The sequence below is a fragment of the Narcine bancroftii genome, chromosome 5, assembly GCF_036971445.1.
Source record: "Narcine bancroftii isolate sNarBan1 chromosome 5, sNarBan1.hap1, whole genome shotgun sequence".
Lineage (NCBI taxonomy): Eukaryota > Metazoa > Chordata > Chondrichthyes > Torpediniformes > Narcinidae > Narcine > Narcine bancroftii.
In genome coordinates, this window is record NC_091473.1 from 137,014,886 (window position 1) to 137,033,181 (window position 18,296).

Below are 18,296 nucleotides of genomic sequence, written 5' to 3' on the forward strand. Positions count from 1 at the left end.
TCCAGGTGGGGTCTCACCAAGGCCCTGTACAGCTGCAGTAAGGTATCCTTGTTCCTATACTCAAACACTCTTTATATGAAGGACAAAATACCATTTGCCTTTTTAACCGCCTGCACTACCTGCATGCTCGCCTTCAGAGACTGGTGTACAAGTGCCCCTAGGTCTCTCTGCACTTCCCCATCTCTTAATCTATTGCCATTCAAATAGTAATCTGCCCTCTGGTTTGTATTACCAAAGTGGATAACCTCACATTTATCCACATTGTAGTGCATTTGCCATGGATCTGCCCAGTCCCTCAATTTATCCAAATCACACTGGAGCTTCCTGACTCCCTCTTCCGTGCACACAACCCCTCCTAGCTTAATGTCATCTGCAAATTTGGAGATATTACATCCAATCCCCTCATCCTGATCATTAATGTAAATTGTGAACAGATGGGGTCCCAGTACAGATCCCTGTGGAACCCCACTGGTCTCCGCCTGCCACTCAGAAAACGAGCCATTTATTCCAACTCTCTGTCTTCTACCTGCCAGACAGTTCTCAATCCACATCAATACTTTGCCCCCAATCGCATGAGCCTTGATTTTGGAAGCCAATCATTTATGTGGGAACTTATCGAAGGAATTTTGGAAGTCCCGGTAGACCACATCCCCTGGCTCTCCCCCATTTATTTTACCTGTCACCATCTCAAAGAATTCCAATAGATTTGTCAAGCACGATTTACCTTTTGTAAATCCATGTTGACTCCCTCCGATCCCTTCTCTGCTAGTCATATGCTCCTCTATTACATCCTTAATAATGGATTCCATCATTTTGCCCACTACTGATGTCAGGCTCACCGGCATATAATTCCCCGCTTTTTCTCTACCCCAATTTTTAAATAGTGGGGTAACATTAGCTACCCTCCAATTCATGGGTACTGATCCTGAGTCTATCGAGTTCTGGAAAATAATTCTTAAAGCATCTGCTATCTGAATGGCCACTTCCTTAAGTACCCTAAGATGTAGATTATCAGGCCCTTGGGATTTATTGGCCTTCAATCCCATCAATTTCCCCAAGACCATGTCCTTAGATATACTGATTTCTTTCAGTTCCTCCCTTGCATTAGTCTCTATGTTTCCCAACATCCTTGGGAGGTTATTTGTATCGTCTCTTGCAAAAACAGAACTAAATTAAGAATTTAATTGGTCTGCCATTTCCTTATTCCCAATTATATATTCCCCTGATTCCGACTGCAAAGGACCTACTCTGGATTTCACCAATCTTTTCCTCTTGACATATTTATAAAAGCTTTTGCAGTCGGTTTTTATATTTTCCGCAAGCTTCCATTCATAATTTATTTTTGCTCTCTTGATTAATCCCTTTGTCCTCCTTTGATGCATCTTGAACTGATCCCAGTCTTCAGTTGAGGTAATTTTTTTGGCCAATTGATATGCTCTCTCTTTGGACCTAATACTGTCTCCAATTTCCCTTCTTATCTATGGTCAGGTCAGACTTGGGGTCGGAGGAGACAGTGAGTCAGTGCCTGGTGTCAGGTGAGAGGAGGAGGAGCCAAGAGACAGAATTAGAGGGTGAGTCAAATAAAAGCTGCACTTACCGGGACTTGGGCTCAGGCAGGTCCGACTCGGGGTTGGAGGAGACAGTGAGTCAGTGCCTGGTGTCGGGTGAGAGGAGAAGGAGGAGCTTGGAGTTAATTGGGGTTAATTGGTAAGGGGCTAATAAAACGAGTAGAAAAGGAGGGAGCGGCCAGCGTGGAGCGTCGAAATGAGTGAATGGCCCAGTGAAGGAGTGGGGACTTTGGCTCGAGGAGTGTCCCAGTGAAGGAGTGGGGACTTTGGCTCGACGAGTGGCCCAGTGAAGGAGTGGGGACTTTGGCTCGAGGAGTGGCCCAGTGAAGGAGTGGGGACTTTGGCTCGAGGAGTGGCCCAGTGAAGGAGTGGGGACTTTGGCTCGAGGAGTGGCCCAGTGAAGGAGTGGGGACTTTGGCTCGAGGAGTGGCCCAGTGAAGGAGTAGGGACTTTGGCTCGAGGAGTGTCCCAGTGAAGGAGTGGGGACTTTGGCTCGAGGAGTGGCCCAGTGAAGGAGTGGGGACTTTGGCTCGAGGAGTGGCCCAGTGAAGGAGTGTGGATTTTGGCTCGAGGAGTGGCCCAGTGAAGGAATGGGGACTTTGGCTCGAGGAGCGGCCCAGTGAAGGAGTGGGGACTTTGGCTCGAGGAGTGGCTCAGTGAAGGAGTGGGGAATTTGGCTCGAGGAGTGGCCCAGTGAAGGAGTAGGGACTTTGGCTCGAGGGACTTCGGTGAGCAGGGGCTAAGAAGGAACTTATTAGTCAAGGGTGTTATAGTAAGAAAGGAGGAAATGGAGTCAGTTGGGGTAGTTAAGTGCTCCATTTGTGGGATGTGGGAAATCAGAGACTGTACAGCTGTTCCTGATGACTACATGTGCAAAAGGTGCATCCAATTGTATATAATGAGTGACCGTGTTCGGGTGCTTGAGCTGCAAATGGATGAACTGAGGATCGTAAGGGAAGCAGAGGCAGTGATAGAGAGGAGTTACAGGGAGACAGTCACCACTAGAAGGCAGGAGTCAGGGAATTGGGTGACTGTGAGGAAAGGAGGGAGAGCGCCAGTGCAGAGTACCCCTGTGGATGTGCCCCTCAGCAACATGTATTTGGCTTTGGATACTGCTGGGTTGAACAGCCTATCAGGGACGATTCGTGGGGGTCAGGTCGCTGGCACAGGGGCTGCCCCTGAGGTTCAGATCGGAAAGAAGGATAAGGATAGGATTCTTGTAGTTGGGGATTCATTAGTCAGAGGGACAGATAGAAGGTTTGTGGGATGAGATCGGGGATCCAGGTTGGTATGTTGCCTCCCTGGTGCCAGGGTCAGGGATATCTCTGATCGAGTACATTGCATTCTGCAAGGGGAAGGAGAACAGCCAGAAGTCGTGGTCCATGTGGGGACCAATGACTTAGTTAGAAGTGGGAATGTGGTCCTGAACCAGGATTATGTGGAATTAGGTAGGAAGTTAAAAAACAGGACCTCCAAGGTAGTAATCTCTGGATTGCTGCCCGTGCCACGAGCTTGTGAGGGTAAAATAGGAGGATGTGGAGGTTGAATGCGTGGCTAAAGAGATGATGCAGGGTGCAAGGGATAAGATTTCTGGATCATTGGGATCTCTTCTGGGGAATGTCGGACCTGCAAAAGAGGGACGGACTCCACTTGAACTGGAGGGGGACCAACGTGCTGGCAAGCAGATTTGCTAGAGCTGTGGGGGAAGGTTTAAACTAGTTTGGCAGGGGGGTCGGGAACAGAGTGTGAGAGCAGTGTCCAGGGAGTATGGCCACCTAGCTAGGAATAAAAAAGATAAGAAAGGTAGGATGGAGATTAGGGTAGAAGGTAAAAAAGATAATATATGTGAGGGTCATTCTCTGAGATGCATATATTTTAATGCAAGAAGCATAGTGAACAAGGTAGATGAGCTGAGAGCATGGACAGATACTTGGGGTCACGATATTGCAACTGGCATCTTAATATTCCTGGATACATTTGTTTTAGATGTGATAGATCAGTTGAGGTTCTGGATTGGAAAAGAGCAAATTTCGAAGGAATAAGAAGGGATTTGGTGAGTATTGAGCGGGACGGGATATTTTCAGGTAAGGATGTAAATGAAAAATGGAGGATATACAAATAAGAAATTTTGAGGGTACAGCGTAGTTATGTCACAGTGTGGATCAAAGGAAAAGCTGGAAGTCAGAGGAAGGCTTGGTTTTCGAGGAATATTGGAAATTTGGTTAGGAGAAAAAGGGAGGTGTACAAGAGGTATAAAGAGCAGGGAGCTGAGAAGTTGAAGGAGGACTACAAGGAGTGTAGAAGGAATCTTAAGAAAGAAATTAGAAAGGCCAAAAAAAGGCATGAAGAGGTTTTGGCTGACAGAGTAAAAATAAATTCAAAGGGTTTCTATAAGTACATTAAAAGTAAAAGATTAGTGAGGGATAAAATTGGTCCCCTTGTAGATAGCGAGGGTAGGCTGAGTGAGAAGTCAGAGGAAATGGGGCAAATTTTGAATGATTTCTTTGCCTCGGTATTCACTCAGGAAAAAAATGTTGAACCAGTTGAAGTAAAGAAGAATCGTGGGGAGGTCATGAAGCATATAAGCATAACCGAGGAGGTAGTGATGGCTGTGTTAAAAAAGATAAAGGTGGATAAATCTCCTGGACCGGACAAAATATTCCCTAGGACACTCAGGGAGACTAGTGGACGGTTAGTGGGGCCATTAACAGAGATATTTAGGATGTCACTGGCCACGGGGGTGGTGCCAAAGGATTGGAGGGTGGTGCATGTTGTTCCGCTGTTTAAGAAAGGGTCTAAATGTAAACCTGGGAATTCTAGGCCTGTGAGTCTGACATCTGTGGTGGGCAAGTTGATGGAAAGTGTTCTGAGCGATGGTATTTACAATTATTTGGAGGTTCAGGGATTGCGAGGGAGTAATCAGCATGGTTTTGTCAGGGGTAGATCATGCTTGACAAAACATTTTGAGTTCTTCGAGGGGGTTACAAAAATGGTTGATGAAGGGAAAGCTGTGGATGTTGTCTATTTGGACTTTAGTAAAGCTTTTGACAAAGTTCCCCACAGGAGGTTAGGAAAAAAGGTAGAGGCATTAGGTATAAATAAGGTGGAAGTGAAATGGATTCAGCAATGGTTGGATGGGAGGTGTCAAAGAGTCGTGGTAGAAAATTGTTTGTCCAATTTGAGGCCGGTGACTAGTGGAGTTCCTCAGCGTTCGGTCCTGGGTCCACTATTATTTGTTAAATATATTAACGATCTGGATGTAGGGGTGGAGAATTGGATAAGCAAGTTTGCGGATGACACAACGGTCGGTGGTGTTGTGGACAGTGAGGTGGATTACCGTAGATTAAAAGGTGACTTAGGAAGGCTGGAGGTGTGGGCTGAGAAATGGCTGATGGAATTTAGTACAGATAAATGTGAGGTGCTGCATTTTGGAAAGGCAAATTTAAATAGGTCATATACATTGAATGGTCGACAATTGAGGCGTGCAGAGCAACAAAGGGATTTAGGAGTTCTGGTAAATAGTAACCTCAAGGCTGATACTCAGGTGGATGGTGTGGTGAAGAAGGCATTTGGAATGTTGGCCTTCATAAATTTGAGTATTGAATTCAAGAGTAGGGAGGTTATGATGAAATTGTACAAGGCATTGGTGAGGCCAAATTTGGAGTACTATGTACAGTTTTGGTCACTAAATTATAGGAGATATATAAACAAAATAGAGAGAGTGCAGAGAAGGTTCACGAGAATGTTGACAGGATTTCAGGGTTTGAGTTACAGGGAAAGGTATTGCAGACTGGGGCTTTTTTCTTTGGAGCGTAGAAGATTGAGAGGGGACTTGATAGAGGTGTTTAAGATTTTAAAAGGGACAGACAGAGTAAACGTGGATAGGCTTTTTCAATTAAGAGTGGGGGAGATTCAAACGAGAGGGCATGGTTGAAGATTGAAGGGGGAAAATTTTAAGGGGAACATGTGGGGAAATTTCATTATACAAAGGGTGGTGGGGATGTGGAATGAGCTTCCGACAGACGTGGTTGAGGCGGGATCATTGGTTACGTTTAAGGAAAGACTGGATCGTTACATGAATAGGAGGGGACTAGAGGGGTATGGACCGGGTGCTGGTCACTGGGACTAGGAGGGTGGGGATTTGCTAAGGCCTTGACTAGTAGGGCTGAACTGGCCTGTTCTGTGCTGTAAGTGGTTATATGGTTATATAGGGTAAGAAGTACTAGGGTGGGTCCAATGAGATTCATACCCCAATAGGGAGAGGATTAGAATCCTCCCTCAAGCCTTCAGGGCCAGTAAAGTTCTCCATGACCATCCCCGAGAGTTCTAAACTGCAGGTGATTCAATGTCATGCTTGTAGCTTAATAAAATGTGGTGGGGTTGAGAGTCAGAGATGACATAGTGTTCAGGAGAAACATATGTGTCTTAATAGACACTGTCCCTATTGGTGTGATGCATGGTGGACCACCCAGACCCGGTGCTGGACGCCTAGTACAAGATCTGGTAGTAAAATGTCGGATATCAATCTGGAGAGGACCTTTGCCATTAACTGCAGGAACAAAGAGTGTAATCCTATCTATATGACCATTAAACGTACCTCAGGGCTTGAGGAAATGAATGGAAAAAACCTACTCGAAAGGGGTAGATGAGAAATCAATTTGGAATGGGGATAAACATCAGGGGAAAGGACCCGTTGGCGTGTTGATTTAGAATAATCGCAGAAGTATCCAAGACTCATCCAACTGATCGTACCTTCACAATAATGCCCAGCGAGAAACCCTATACTCCATCCAATGATCTGAAATTAGTAAATATAGTGGAGGTAGAGGACCTTAGACAGACGATTGAGACAAGTTATGGCGATACAAATGTCTGGGTAGAATAGGTAAAATATACAGTGAAGGGTTTAAAAAAGAGAAATAGCTATGCATGCACTTATAGGACAGGTGATTCCATTTCCACTGGGTTGGGATAAAGACAAACAAGGAATGAGGTGAACGATGGCCTTGTATCAGGATAAAATGGCCTGGGGTAACCAGTCCTGTAAATTTCTGTCCCTGATTTCCCTCCTGCTCTGAAGAAGGATGTCCGGATTCCGCGGCATTCTCGGCTGTGTCAGGAAATCACACAGCCTGAACTTCTAGACAAAAGGAAGACAGTTCACGAGGAATGTAGGAAATCTAAAATATGTTTCAAGGTACGAGATGTGACAGAGGAGAGGGGAGGCCACTACTCAGCCTTGAATGTACCTTGAATGGATCTATGGTGATTGTGGAGAGGGAGGATCCTTAGACTGATTCTTCCTCCCAACTGGAAGGGTACCTGTGCAATCATTCAATTGGCCATACCCTTCACCTTGAAATTTGAATGGGAGAAGGTAATAGGGATAAAGAGAAGTAAGAGGGAGTTCCTGGGAATGTCTTTATGTAACCAAATTTATATTGATTCAATTGGGGTGCCAAGGGGAGTACCTAATAAATTTAACGCACGCAATCAGATAGCAGCAGAGTTTGAGTTAACTATCTTTTGGTGGGAAACTATCAATAAAAAAACGTGGACTGGATAAACTATATTTACCACAATCAACAATGGTTTATAAATTATATCCTCGATGCTGTAAAGGGGATCACTGATCAATTGGATGCCACCAGTCGCGTGGCTTGTGAAAACAGAATAGCGCTAGATTTGGTGTGAGCAGAGAGAGGAGGAGACTGTGTAATGCTAAGTGGAAATTGCTGTACTTTTATCCCACACGATGCAGCCCAGATGGAACTATTACAAAAGTGTAGCAGGGCCTCTCCACCCTGGCTGAGGCGTTGGCCGAAAGTTCAGGAGTGGACACCTCACTAACTGGGTGGCTGGAGTTGTACTTTGGAAAATGGGAGGGAGTAAGCGTCTCCATACTGCCCTCCTTAATAGTGGTGGTAGGAGTACTAACTGGTGTGGGATAATGTATTATATATGCCCTGTGTGCACGGGCTTACACAGCGGCTTATGGAAACTGCAATTATTAAACAAATGGGTCAACACGGGATAATCTGTATTGACTTGAGAGTGAAAGCTTTAGAAAATGGAAGAGACTCGTGGGATGATGTTATCCAAATTGGAGGCATTTTATGGTTCTATCTCCAGTGATGAAGAAACAATAGAATAAATAGAAAAGGAGGAGGCGGGATTGTGGAAAGTAGCCAAAGGCCTGTTTCTGCAGAGTTAATATGGTTGCCCAGAGAAAGCCGATGTGTACCTTAAGGGGAGGTCGGGGGTGGGGGGGCAGTCAGCTACATTACCAAGGAAGGTCACTTCCTGCAAAAAATTGCAGAGAAAGCCAAAATGATACCAAAAACATTGCGAAAGAACTGGGCATCATACCAGATAAGGATGAGAATAAATAAAGGTAGGGGTAGTGAAATAAGGGGAGTAGGAGATGGAAACTAGGTCAGGCTTTAATACAAGAAGAGGAACATCTTTTGATATGTTAAACGAACTTATCAATTACTCAGTGAACTAACCAATTAAACTAACGGAGGAGTGGTTATTAACAGAAAGAAATGTAGAAAAAAAGGTTGTTGAATAGCAGTGTGTGTGCCTTTCTGAACGAGACCCGCTCTTGCAAGAACGTTGAAAACAAAGATTATATCGCTTCACCTATCGACTTCAAAATTATTTAATCAGTGAGCTGTGTTTCTCACACTAGTTAGAGTGGGAGAATTATTTAAGTGCTGGGAAAATTGGGGCTGCGGCCAACTTTTATACATTGGATAAGGGTGTTTCACCGTGCGCCCAAGGCTAAATTTGTGACCAATGGACAAATTACTTGAGCCTTCCCACTGAAAAGATCATGCAGGCAGGGTTTCCCGCTATCTCCAGCGCAGTTTTTGTGAGCCATGGGGCCATCAGCCGTGGCCATTTGCCAGGATTCAGTCATTAAAATATTCAGAACAGGGCAGGAAGAGCATCAATCCAATTTATTTGCTGAGATGTTCTGACAGATCTGACAGACCTGACACACTCGTTGCCCAAGTTGCGCTCCACTCTGGAGGACAATGGGGAGATCTTTGGGTATAAGATCAATTGGGATAAATACAAAATCATGTCACTTAAGAAGGGAGATTACAGGCAATGTCAATAAAATAGTCAACTAAAATGTCCTCAAAATGGAATCAAATATCAAGGAGGTAGAAGAGATAACAACTCAAGTAATTTATACAAGTTGAACTACCCCCCCCCCCAACCCCCTCCCCAGCCCTCGCTTGGGAAAATTGAGGAGGATTGAAATAGCTGAATGTCCCTGGCCATTACACTAGTGGTGTCACAAATAGGGGAGGTGACACAGATGGGGAGATGATGTCACAGAGTGGGGCAACTGCTGCTGTGTTGCCATAGCTGAGCTGCACCAGGGCCGAGCAGCACAAGTAGGATGTCTCTCCTGGAAGGGCAATGAGGCCCGCATGAGGGAACATCCCAGGGACCCTTTCTGAGCAACGGCGTTGTGTTTGGAAGCGCCCAGGGCCCATGGGTGAGATAAAGATCCTGTCACCGGCTCCACTACTGGGACAGAGCCTCCTCCAGCACCATACATCACCCGGTGTGGCCAGAGAGAATGGAGGCCACATTTAACACCCTCTCTCCATCCTGAATGCAAGGCGCTTTCTAGGCAGGTGCGAGAGAGCAGTGGCTTGGGCAGGGTTGCAGGGATGTGGTCTGTAGCAGTGGAGGTTATGTGGAGGGCGGAACGAAAATATGGGGGTGCACCACAGGCGGAGGGAGATTGGATCAGAAGTAGGGTTGAGCTGGAGAGCTGGGGTTGGAGGGGATGTAAGGCACTGAGGAACCGGGAGTGTGGTATTGGGTGAGAGATGAAAAAAGGATCGAGGAATTGGCGTGGGGCGCGGGTGAGGTATCTTGGGAGAGCAGTTTTCGGGAGTGGGAGGGAAGGTAGCCCTTCCAAAAGGAATGTTAAAGAGCTCTCCCCTCACCCCAGAATGCGATCTCTCCTACTGTGAGACAGATCGCCCTTCCACACCCCACAACACCGGATTATAGAACCTGTTCCATCTTTTCCCACCTCCCCAACCCCCCATCCCACCACCAACAATCCCAGATCAAGGTCCTGGAAAGCGTTGCTGGTGTGGCGACTCAACAGCGTTTAGCGATGAAGCAAGGGGCTCCTTCCACTCCATGAGATGTCTTGGGGGACGAACTCTCGTTTGTGTTGAGGAAGGTCTCAGTCCTGCTGAGCTTTTGGAGTTGGGGAGGAATTCAGAGTGTTCTATCTCCCTTGGAGCATGCTGGAGAATGAGGGGTGACCTGACCCTCTTGGAGAAGGAGGGTTGTGGACAAAAGGAATGGCTGTGAACCCTGTCCCCCCCAGGGAGATGGTTCTACTTAGAGAGAAGTTTGGTGTATCACAAGCACTTTACATGCATATTATCAAGTACAAGATTTATTTGTTAGAATGTTTTTGATGAGAGTAAGTATTGCCTGGTCAATTGAAATTTGAGAAATTTATTGTTGATAAGGCAAAAAGGGATTTGTTTCAGAAATGTATGTTACTACAAAAAAAATGACCAATGTATTTAAAACATATATGCTTCTATATGCCTATATCTGTGGAGGAGTGGTCTGATATGTGTCTTGATAGTGTTATGAAGTTAATTAATGTTCAATATAGTTTGGTTTATGATAACTTTTTGCATCAGTTATATAAAACTCCTGAAAAATTGGAAATAGTTGGATTTAGTGTGTCAGATTGGTGTTTTCGGTTTGGTGAAAAGACAGGTACTTCCTTAGATTCAGTATGGGAATGTACAAAAGTTAGGCTCTTTTGGGAACAAATAATTAACTTTTTGTGAGGTTTATTCAAAATAGATCTGTATGTCAACCCATGGGTATGTTTATTGGGATACATGAAGACAATAATGACAGGTTTACGATTGGAGAAACCTTAAATTGCATTTATACGTCCACGGTTGGCAGTAGGTCGAAAATGTCTCGCTGTCACTTGGAAAAATGATGTTGAACTGAGTATACAAAGATGGCAGAACAAAATTCAATCATGTATTCATTTGGAAAGGATAAGTCGTTCTTCATAATGATAGTTTGCTGTGTATGATAATTGAAGCTTCGATGTCGATGACTGTATCTTGTTTTCTTTTGCTGCATCTTTCTGAAATATCTTCTCCAATACTGCAATTTCTTTTTCTAAATCTTGAAGTTCTGCTTTATGCTGCTCCTTCACTTTTGCTGTGTAACTAATAATTTGACCCTGTAAGAATCCTTTTAAAGAACCCCATAACGTAAATTTACTGTGAACTGATCCCGCATTTGTTTCTGAAAAATCTTAATCTGATCTTTTACATACAAAATAAATTCAGGCCTTTGTAGCAACATCTCATTAAATCTCCAACGATAGTTAATTCCCGCCATCTCGGCAACATTACATTTAATTAAGAACAATGAATGGACTGATAAAATCCTACTCTTGTACTCAGCTTGTTAAATCCTACCCTGCAAATGAGCTGATTCCCAAAAAAATCTATTCTTGAGAATGACTCATGACGAGCTACATAAAAAGAATAATCCTTCTCAGTCGGATTCATCCGTCGCCATTTTTCAACCAAATTTAAACCCCCCCATCAACTCAATTATTCTTTTTGCCAATTTGGTTTCCTTCACAATTTTTGGAGACTTATCCAACAGTGTATTTGGAACGTATGTGTTTAGATGTTAAATAAAAGTTTTATTTCTGATGAAAGGTGTAAAAACATAGCACACCATCCAGCAACCTGTCATAATCGGTCTTACTGTGTTTTAAAAAAGCTCCGAAGGGGGGAGGGTGTAGGGGGGACGGGGGAGGAGGGGGGTAGTAGGGGTTAGTTTTAGATTATATATATTTTGGTTTTGTAAAATTCTTCAATAAAATTTAAAAAAAAATAAGAGTCTGGAACGAACCACCAGAGGATGAATTCTGACATTGAGGTGATGTTTGGAAGAAAGTTCGAGGGAAGGATAGACACCATGTTGGACAAATGGCCAGTTCTGTGCTCTCTGGGTGTGTAAATGCTACTGAAACTGCCCCACAGGAGATAGCAACAAGGCCCCAAGGGTGGTGGCCACACTGGATCAAGGAGGTGCCCTACGCAGATGTTTAAATTATCGGCAGTGGGTCTTTCGGTGTGGTGTACGAGGCCTGGCTGGTGGGTGGTGTAGAGCTAATAACCATCACGAAGGTCTTGCAGGGCAAAAGATTCAAGGTGAGGGGGAAGAACAGTTTTTCAGCAATGGGACAGCCTGAAATTTAAATTTAGACATGCAGCATGAACACAGGTCCTTTCATCAAATAAACCCCTGCGACCAAATTACACCCAATTGAACTACACCCCTGATGTGTTTTTGAAGGGTGGGAGGTAACTATGCAGCTGATGGAAACCCACGTAAAGCCAGGGAGACAGTGCTGGATTCATACCCCGGTCGCTGGCTCTGTAACACCATTGCACTTACCGCAACACTAACCGTGCCACCTCTTGGCGAGCGATCCTGCACCAAGACACAGTGTGACCAGACTAGCCTAGTTCGCCCACCCGGGGCTATTAATGGTGCCACTAACCCCAGTTTCAAATTTGACGCGGTCTTCCAGGGAAGTTGGAACCTGTTCTGATGGACGGTTAATCTGAAGTTAAGGGAGATGATTATTCTTGCAGGAAGATTTGCTAGTGTTCCTCTGGTCGGGTGGGGGATGGGTGATGTTTAATCTAGATTTGCAAGGAGATTGGAACCAGACAAACAGAGCAGATAGGAGAGTGGAGGAGGGAAAGATGATGTCCAGACTGTGTCAATTCAGAAATCAAACGGTTGTATCTGGTGGAAATGTTCTCAGGTGTATCTGTTTCACTGAAAGGGGTAGTGTCAGAAAGGCAGATGTTTAGAGCATGGATTAGCACATAGAATTTTGAAACTGTAGCCATTAATATGGCTTGGTGGGAGGAAGCCCAGTACTGGCAGCACGACGTTTCAGTGGTTTCCGATGTGATAGAGGGAGAGGAATGAAAGGGAGAGGAGTGGCGTTTTATCAGGTGAAATATTATTGCAGTGCTCAGACAGGACAGACCCTCGGGCTTGTCTATTGAGGCTCTGTGGGTGGAATTGTTAAATGGGAAAGGGATAACCACATTCATGGGCTTGTATTATAGACTGCCCATCAGTAAATGAGAATTAGAGGAGCAAATCTGGAGAAAATAGCAGAGAGTTGCAGGAAAGATTAAATCGTCGAGGATTGTTTTCGCTCGAGTTCAGAAGAATGAGAGGAGATCTTATAGAAACATTTAGGATTATGAAGGGTATGGATAGGATAGATGTAGGAAGGTTTTTGAGCTGGCCGGGGAAACTAAAATGAGAGAACACAGCCTCAAGATTCGGGGGAGTAGATTTAGCACAGAGATGAGGAAAAATAGTTTTTCCCAGAGTGCAGTGCATGTTTGGAATGCTCTAACCAGGGAAGTGGTTGAGGCTGCCTCATTAAAGATATTTAAAATTCAGGTAGATAAATTTTTAAATGATAGAGGAATTAGGGGATATGGGGAAAAGGCAGGTAGGTGGAGTTGGGTCATCAATTAGATCAGCCATGATCGTATTGAATGGTGGAGCAGGATCGATGGGCCATTTTTGGCCTACTCCTGTTCCTACTTCCTATGTTCCTGTGTTCCAAACATAAGGGTGGAATAGTAGATTTGAACTTTCCACATATTGACTGGGACTGATGGCTTGGACTCTGTCAAATGTGTCCAGGAAAGTTTTTCAATCGATATATAGAGGTACCAACCAGAGAGAATGCAGTACTGGATCACCTATTGTCAAACAAGACAAGACGGGACATATATATATGGAGGGGAATATTTTGGGTCCAGTGATGATAAGTCCATTTGTTTCAAGTTTATTATGGAGAAGGATTGGTCTGGTCTTCAGGCTGAGATTCTCAGTTGGAGAAAGGGCAAGTTTGAGGAAATGAGAAAGGGTCTAGAAAGCATGGATTGGGACAGGTTGTTCTCAGGCAAATGAGTTCAGTCAGTGGGAGGCTTTCAAAGTGGAAACACAAGGTCTGCATGTGAAGATTAAAGGCAAAGTTAGGACGCAGAGGGAACCTTGATTTTCCAAAGAAGAGAGTGGTGTACAGCTGGTACAGGCAACAAGGAGCAAATGAGGATCTTGAGAGGAGGATTAAAAAATGCAGGACCAAATTAATAGGGAAATCTGGAGGGACAAAATTGGTCCTCTTGTAGATCAGAGTGATCACTTATGTATGAAGCTAGAAGAGATGGGGGAGATCTTCTAGATTTTTCTTAAATCTCTTTTTATTCAGGAAACTGGCACGGAGTCTAGGGGAGCGAGGCATATAAGCAGTGAGGTCAGGGAACCTAGATAAAGAGGAGGAAGTGCTTGTAGTCTTAAAGTGAATCAAGGGGGATAAATCCCCAGTTCCCTTGGAATTTGAGGGAGGCTGTTGCAGAAATTGCAAACGCCCTGGCAGATAGATATAATAACATCCTTAGCCACCGGTGAGGTGCCGGAGGATTGGAGGGGAGCTCATTTGTCCCGTTGTTTAAAAAGAGGCTCCAAATATAACCTAGGAAATGATAGGCCGGTGAGCCTAATATCAGGAGTAAACAAGTCATTAGAAGGTGCTCTAAGAGATTGGATATAGAAGTATTTTGACAGTTAGGGACAAATAAGGACCAGCCAACACGGCTTTGTGCACATACTAGGAACATTGATGAAGAAAAGACTTGTCTACATGGACTTGAGTAAAGCCTTTAAGATGTTCCCACATGGGAGGAAGTTTCAGTTGCTTGGTATTTCTGGTGATGCGTAAATTGGTTTCAGCATTATCTTTGTGGGAGAAACCAGAGTGTGGTTGTGGATGACTGGCTCTCTGACTGGAGGCTATGACTCTTGGTGTGTCTCAAGGACATCCCCAAATTTTTTAGACCATCAACCCCTTCATGGAACGTTTGATCCCTCATCGACCCCCAGGCATGGATTTCCGACAGTTTAACGTTGTGTTGTGGAGGGGGTGGGATGACTTGGCCGGCACTGGATGGGTGGGCGTGGGGGCACTATCAAAGGTACAAAGAACACAAACGCTCAGTATTTCCTCTCGATCTGTATAGATAATATGGCCACCATCAAGCCCTGCTCTTGCAAGAGGACGGCCACCACTGCCATAGGTGCTATTTTCGATTGATCCACCCCTGCTTTCCACCACATAGATTTGATTGGCCCCAGTATTATCGAGCACCAGAGCTCATCTTTAGAGCTCCTGACGACATCTCGAATATCGGTGAGTAATAAACCAGACTTTAGGAAGGCAGCCCTGTCACTTGAGGCAAAAAGATAGAACTGTCCAGCACAGAGAGTGAGGTTTTTCCCGTAGGTATGAAGTTGATGTCACGGGTTGGGGGGTGTTGGGCATAGAGATTGAGATGGAGAGAGTATCCCATGATGACTGAGATGGTGATGTCCCAAATAGGGAGGGAGGGGTGCGTGTTGAGTGTTCTCATGTAAAATAGAGAAAGCTTCATCCAAGGTGGAAAGAGATAGATTGAGGCAGAGTTATCCGAGGGAGAGATGTGACATAGAGAGGGATGAGGGATATGCCAGAGAAAGAAGGGAGAGGTGTCAGAGAGCGAGAGGATGACAGAGGTGCCAGAGATAGAGGTGCCAGAGAGTGGAAGCATACCTAAATAAGTCATATGCATTAAATGGGAGGCTACTGAGATGTGCAGAGCAACAAAGGCATTTAGGAGTGATGGTAAATAGTACCCTCAGGGCTGATACACAGTTAGATGGTGTGGTGACGAAGGCATTTGGAATGTTGGCCTTCATAAATCGGAGTATTGAATTCAAGAGTAGGGAGGTTATGATGAAATTGTACAAGGCATTGGTGAGGCCAAATTTGGAGTACTGTGTACAGTTTTGGTCACAAAATTATAGGAAAGAAATAAACAAAATAGAGAGAGTGCAGAGAAGGTTCACGAGAATGTTGACAGGATTTCAGGGTCTGAGTTACAGGGAAAGGTTATGCAGACTGGGGCTTTATTCTCTGGAGTGTATAAGATTGAGAGGGGACTTGATAGAGGTGTTTAAGATTTTAAAAGGGACACACAGTAAACGTGGATAGGCTTTTTCAATTAAGAGTGGGGGAGATTCAAACGAGAGGGCATGGTTCAAGATTGAAGGGGGAAAATTATAAGGGGAACATGAGGGGAAATTTCTTTACGCAGAGGGTGGTGGGGACGTGGAATGAGCTTCCGGCAGACGTGGTCGAGGCGGGATCATTGGTTACATTTAAGGAAAGACTAGATAGTTACATGGATAGGAGAGGACTGTAGGGGTATGGACCAGGCGCTGCTCAGTGGGACTAGGAGGGTGGGGATTTGTTATGGCATGGACTAGTAGTGCTGAACTGGCCTGTTCTGTGCAGGAAGGGGTTATATGGTTATATAGGGTATGAAGGACTATGGAGAGGGATGGAGAGGTACCAGGGCAAGGGAGGGTGATGTGCATCAGAGTGTGTGATATGACGGTGCAGAGGGAGCTTCACACTGTGTCTCACCCCCCCGGGTTGTTCAATTGGACAGTCCCCACACTCAACTTCACTGTCTCTCACGTCCCTCGACACCCTGTGACATTAACGCCAGGCCTTCCCTCTCTTGCAGATATCTATTCAGCTGGCTGTGTGTTGGCTGAGCTGTTATTGGGACAGCTCATCTTCCCCAGGGACAGTGGGGTGGAGCAGCTGGTGCAGACGACCAAGGTAAGCAATGTTGAGTCAGGAGTGGTGGGGGTGGGTCAGACCCAACCTCACCCTACCCTACACCCAGACCTGCCAGTCCAGATGAGACCCGCAGCAGAAGGTGGGAGAGGGTGAGAGAGCTGATGGGTGGATATATGTGGGAAGTGACATGCGAGGTGCTTGGTGTATACAGGTGGAAGGGTGAGGGAACTGTCAGGATAGAAACATAGAAACATAGGAGCAGGAGTAGGTCATTCGCCCCTTCAAGCCTGCTCCGCCATTCAACGAAATCATGGCTGATCTTAAATTCAGTGCCACGTCCCCGCCTTCTCTCTGTAACCTTTAATAACCTTATACTTAAGAAATAGATCGAATTCCCTCTTAAATATATTTAATGAACCTGCCTCCACTGCCCTCTGTGGCAATGAATTCCACAGATTCACGACCCTCTGGGACAAGAAATTCCTAAATGGTTTGCCAATTATCCTCAAACCATGGCCCCGGGTTCTGGATTTTCCCATCCTTGGGAACATCCCATCTGCATCCATTCTGTCCAGTCCTGCCAGAATTTTAAACGTCTCTATGAGATCCCCTCTCAATCTTCTAAACTCCAGCGAGTACAATCCCAATTTGTCCAATCTTTCCTCATAAGTCATTCCTGCCATTCCAGGTATCAGCCTGGTGAATCACCTCTGCACTCCCTCCATTGCAAGAACTTCCTTCCTTAGATAAGGTGACCAAAAGTGCACACAATACTCCAGGTGGGGTCTCACCAAGGCCCTGTACAGCTAAAGTAAGGTATCCTTGTTCCTATACTCAAACACTCTTTATATGAAGGACAAAATACCATTTGCCTTTTTAACCGCCTGCACTACCTGCATGCTCGCCTTCAGAGACTGGTGTACAAGTGCCCCTAGGTCTCTCTGCACTTCCCCATCTCTTAATCTATTGCCATTCAAATAGTAATCTGCCCTGCGGTTTGTATCACCAAAGTGGATCACCTCACATTTATCCACATTGTAGTGCATTTGCCATGGATCTGCCCAGTCCCTCAATTTATCCAAATCACACTGGAGCTTCCTGACTCCCTCTTCCGTGCACACAACCCCTCCTAGCTTAATGTCATCTGTAAATTTGGAGATATTACATCCAATCCCCTCATCCTGATCATTAATGTAAATTGTGAACAGCTGGGGTTCCAGTACAGATCCCTGTGGAACCCCACTGGTCTCCGCCTGCCACTCAGAAAACGAGCCATTTATTCCAACTCTCTGTCTTCTACCTGCCAGACAGTTCTCAATCCACATCAATACTTTGCCCCCAATCGCATGAGCCTTGATTTTGGAAGCCAGTCATTTATGTGGGAACTTATCGAAGGAATTTTGGAAGTCCCGGTAGACCACATCCCCTGGCTCTCCCCCATTTATTTTACCTGTCACCATCTCAAAGAATTCCAATAGATTTGTCAAGCACGATTTACCTTTTGTAAATCCATGTTGACTCCCTCCGATCCCTTCTCTGCTAGTCATATGCTCCGCTATTACATCCTTAATAATGGATTCCATCATTTTGCCCACTACTGATGTCAGGCTCACCGGCATATAATTCCCCGCTTTTTCTCTACCCCAATTTTTAAATAGTGGGGTAACATTAGTTACCCTCCAATTCATGGGTACTGATCCTGAGTCTATCGAGTTCTGGAAAATAATTCTTAAAGCATCTGCTATCTGAATGGCCACTTCCTTAAGTACCCTAAGATGTAGATTATCAGGCCCTTGGGATTTATTGGCCTTCAATCCCATCAATTTCCCCAAGACCATGTCCTTAGATATACTGATTTCTTTCAGTTCCTCCATTGCATTAGTCTCTATGTTTCCCAACATCCTTGGGAGGTTATTTGTATCGTCTCTTGTAAAAACAGAACTAAATTAAGAATTTAA

General features: G+C 45.0%; 1 protein-coding gene across 1 annotated transcript in view; it reads left to right on the plus strand.

The window, feature by feature from the left end:
* Nucleotides 1-14,896, plus strand: part of LOC138765341 (uncharacterized) — a 104,566-nt gene extending 89,670 nt beyond the window's left edge. The window contains exons 8-9 of the mRNA XM_069942382.1: nucleotides 1,489-1,571; nucleotides 14,732-14,896. Coding sequence (XP_069798483.1) covers nucleotides 1,489-1,539 — 51 coding nt within the window. The 3' untranslated portion in view covers nucleotides 1,540-1,571; nucleotides 14,732-14,896. The remainder of the gene's footprint in view (nucleotides 1-1,488; nucleotides 1,572-14,731) is intronic.
* The last annotated feature ends 3,400 nt before the right edge of the window (nucleotides 14,897-18,296 follow it).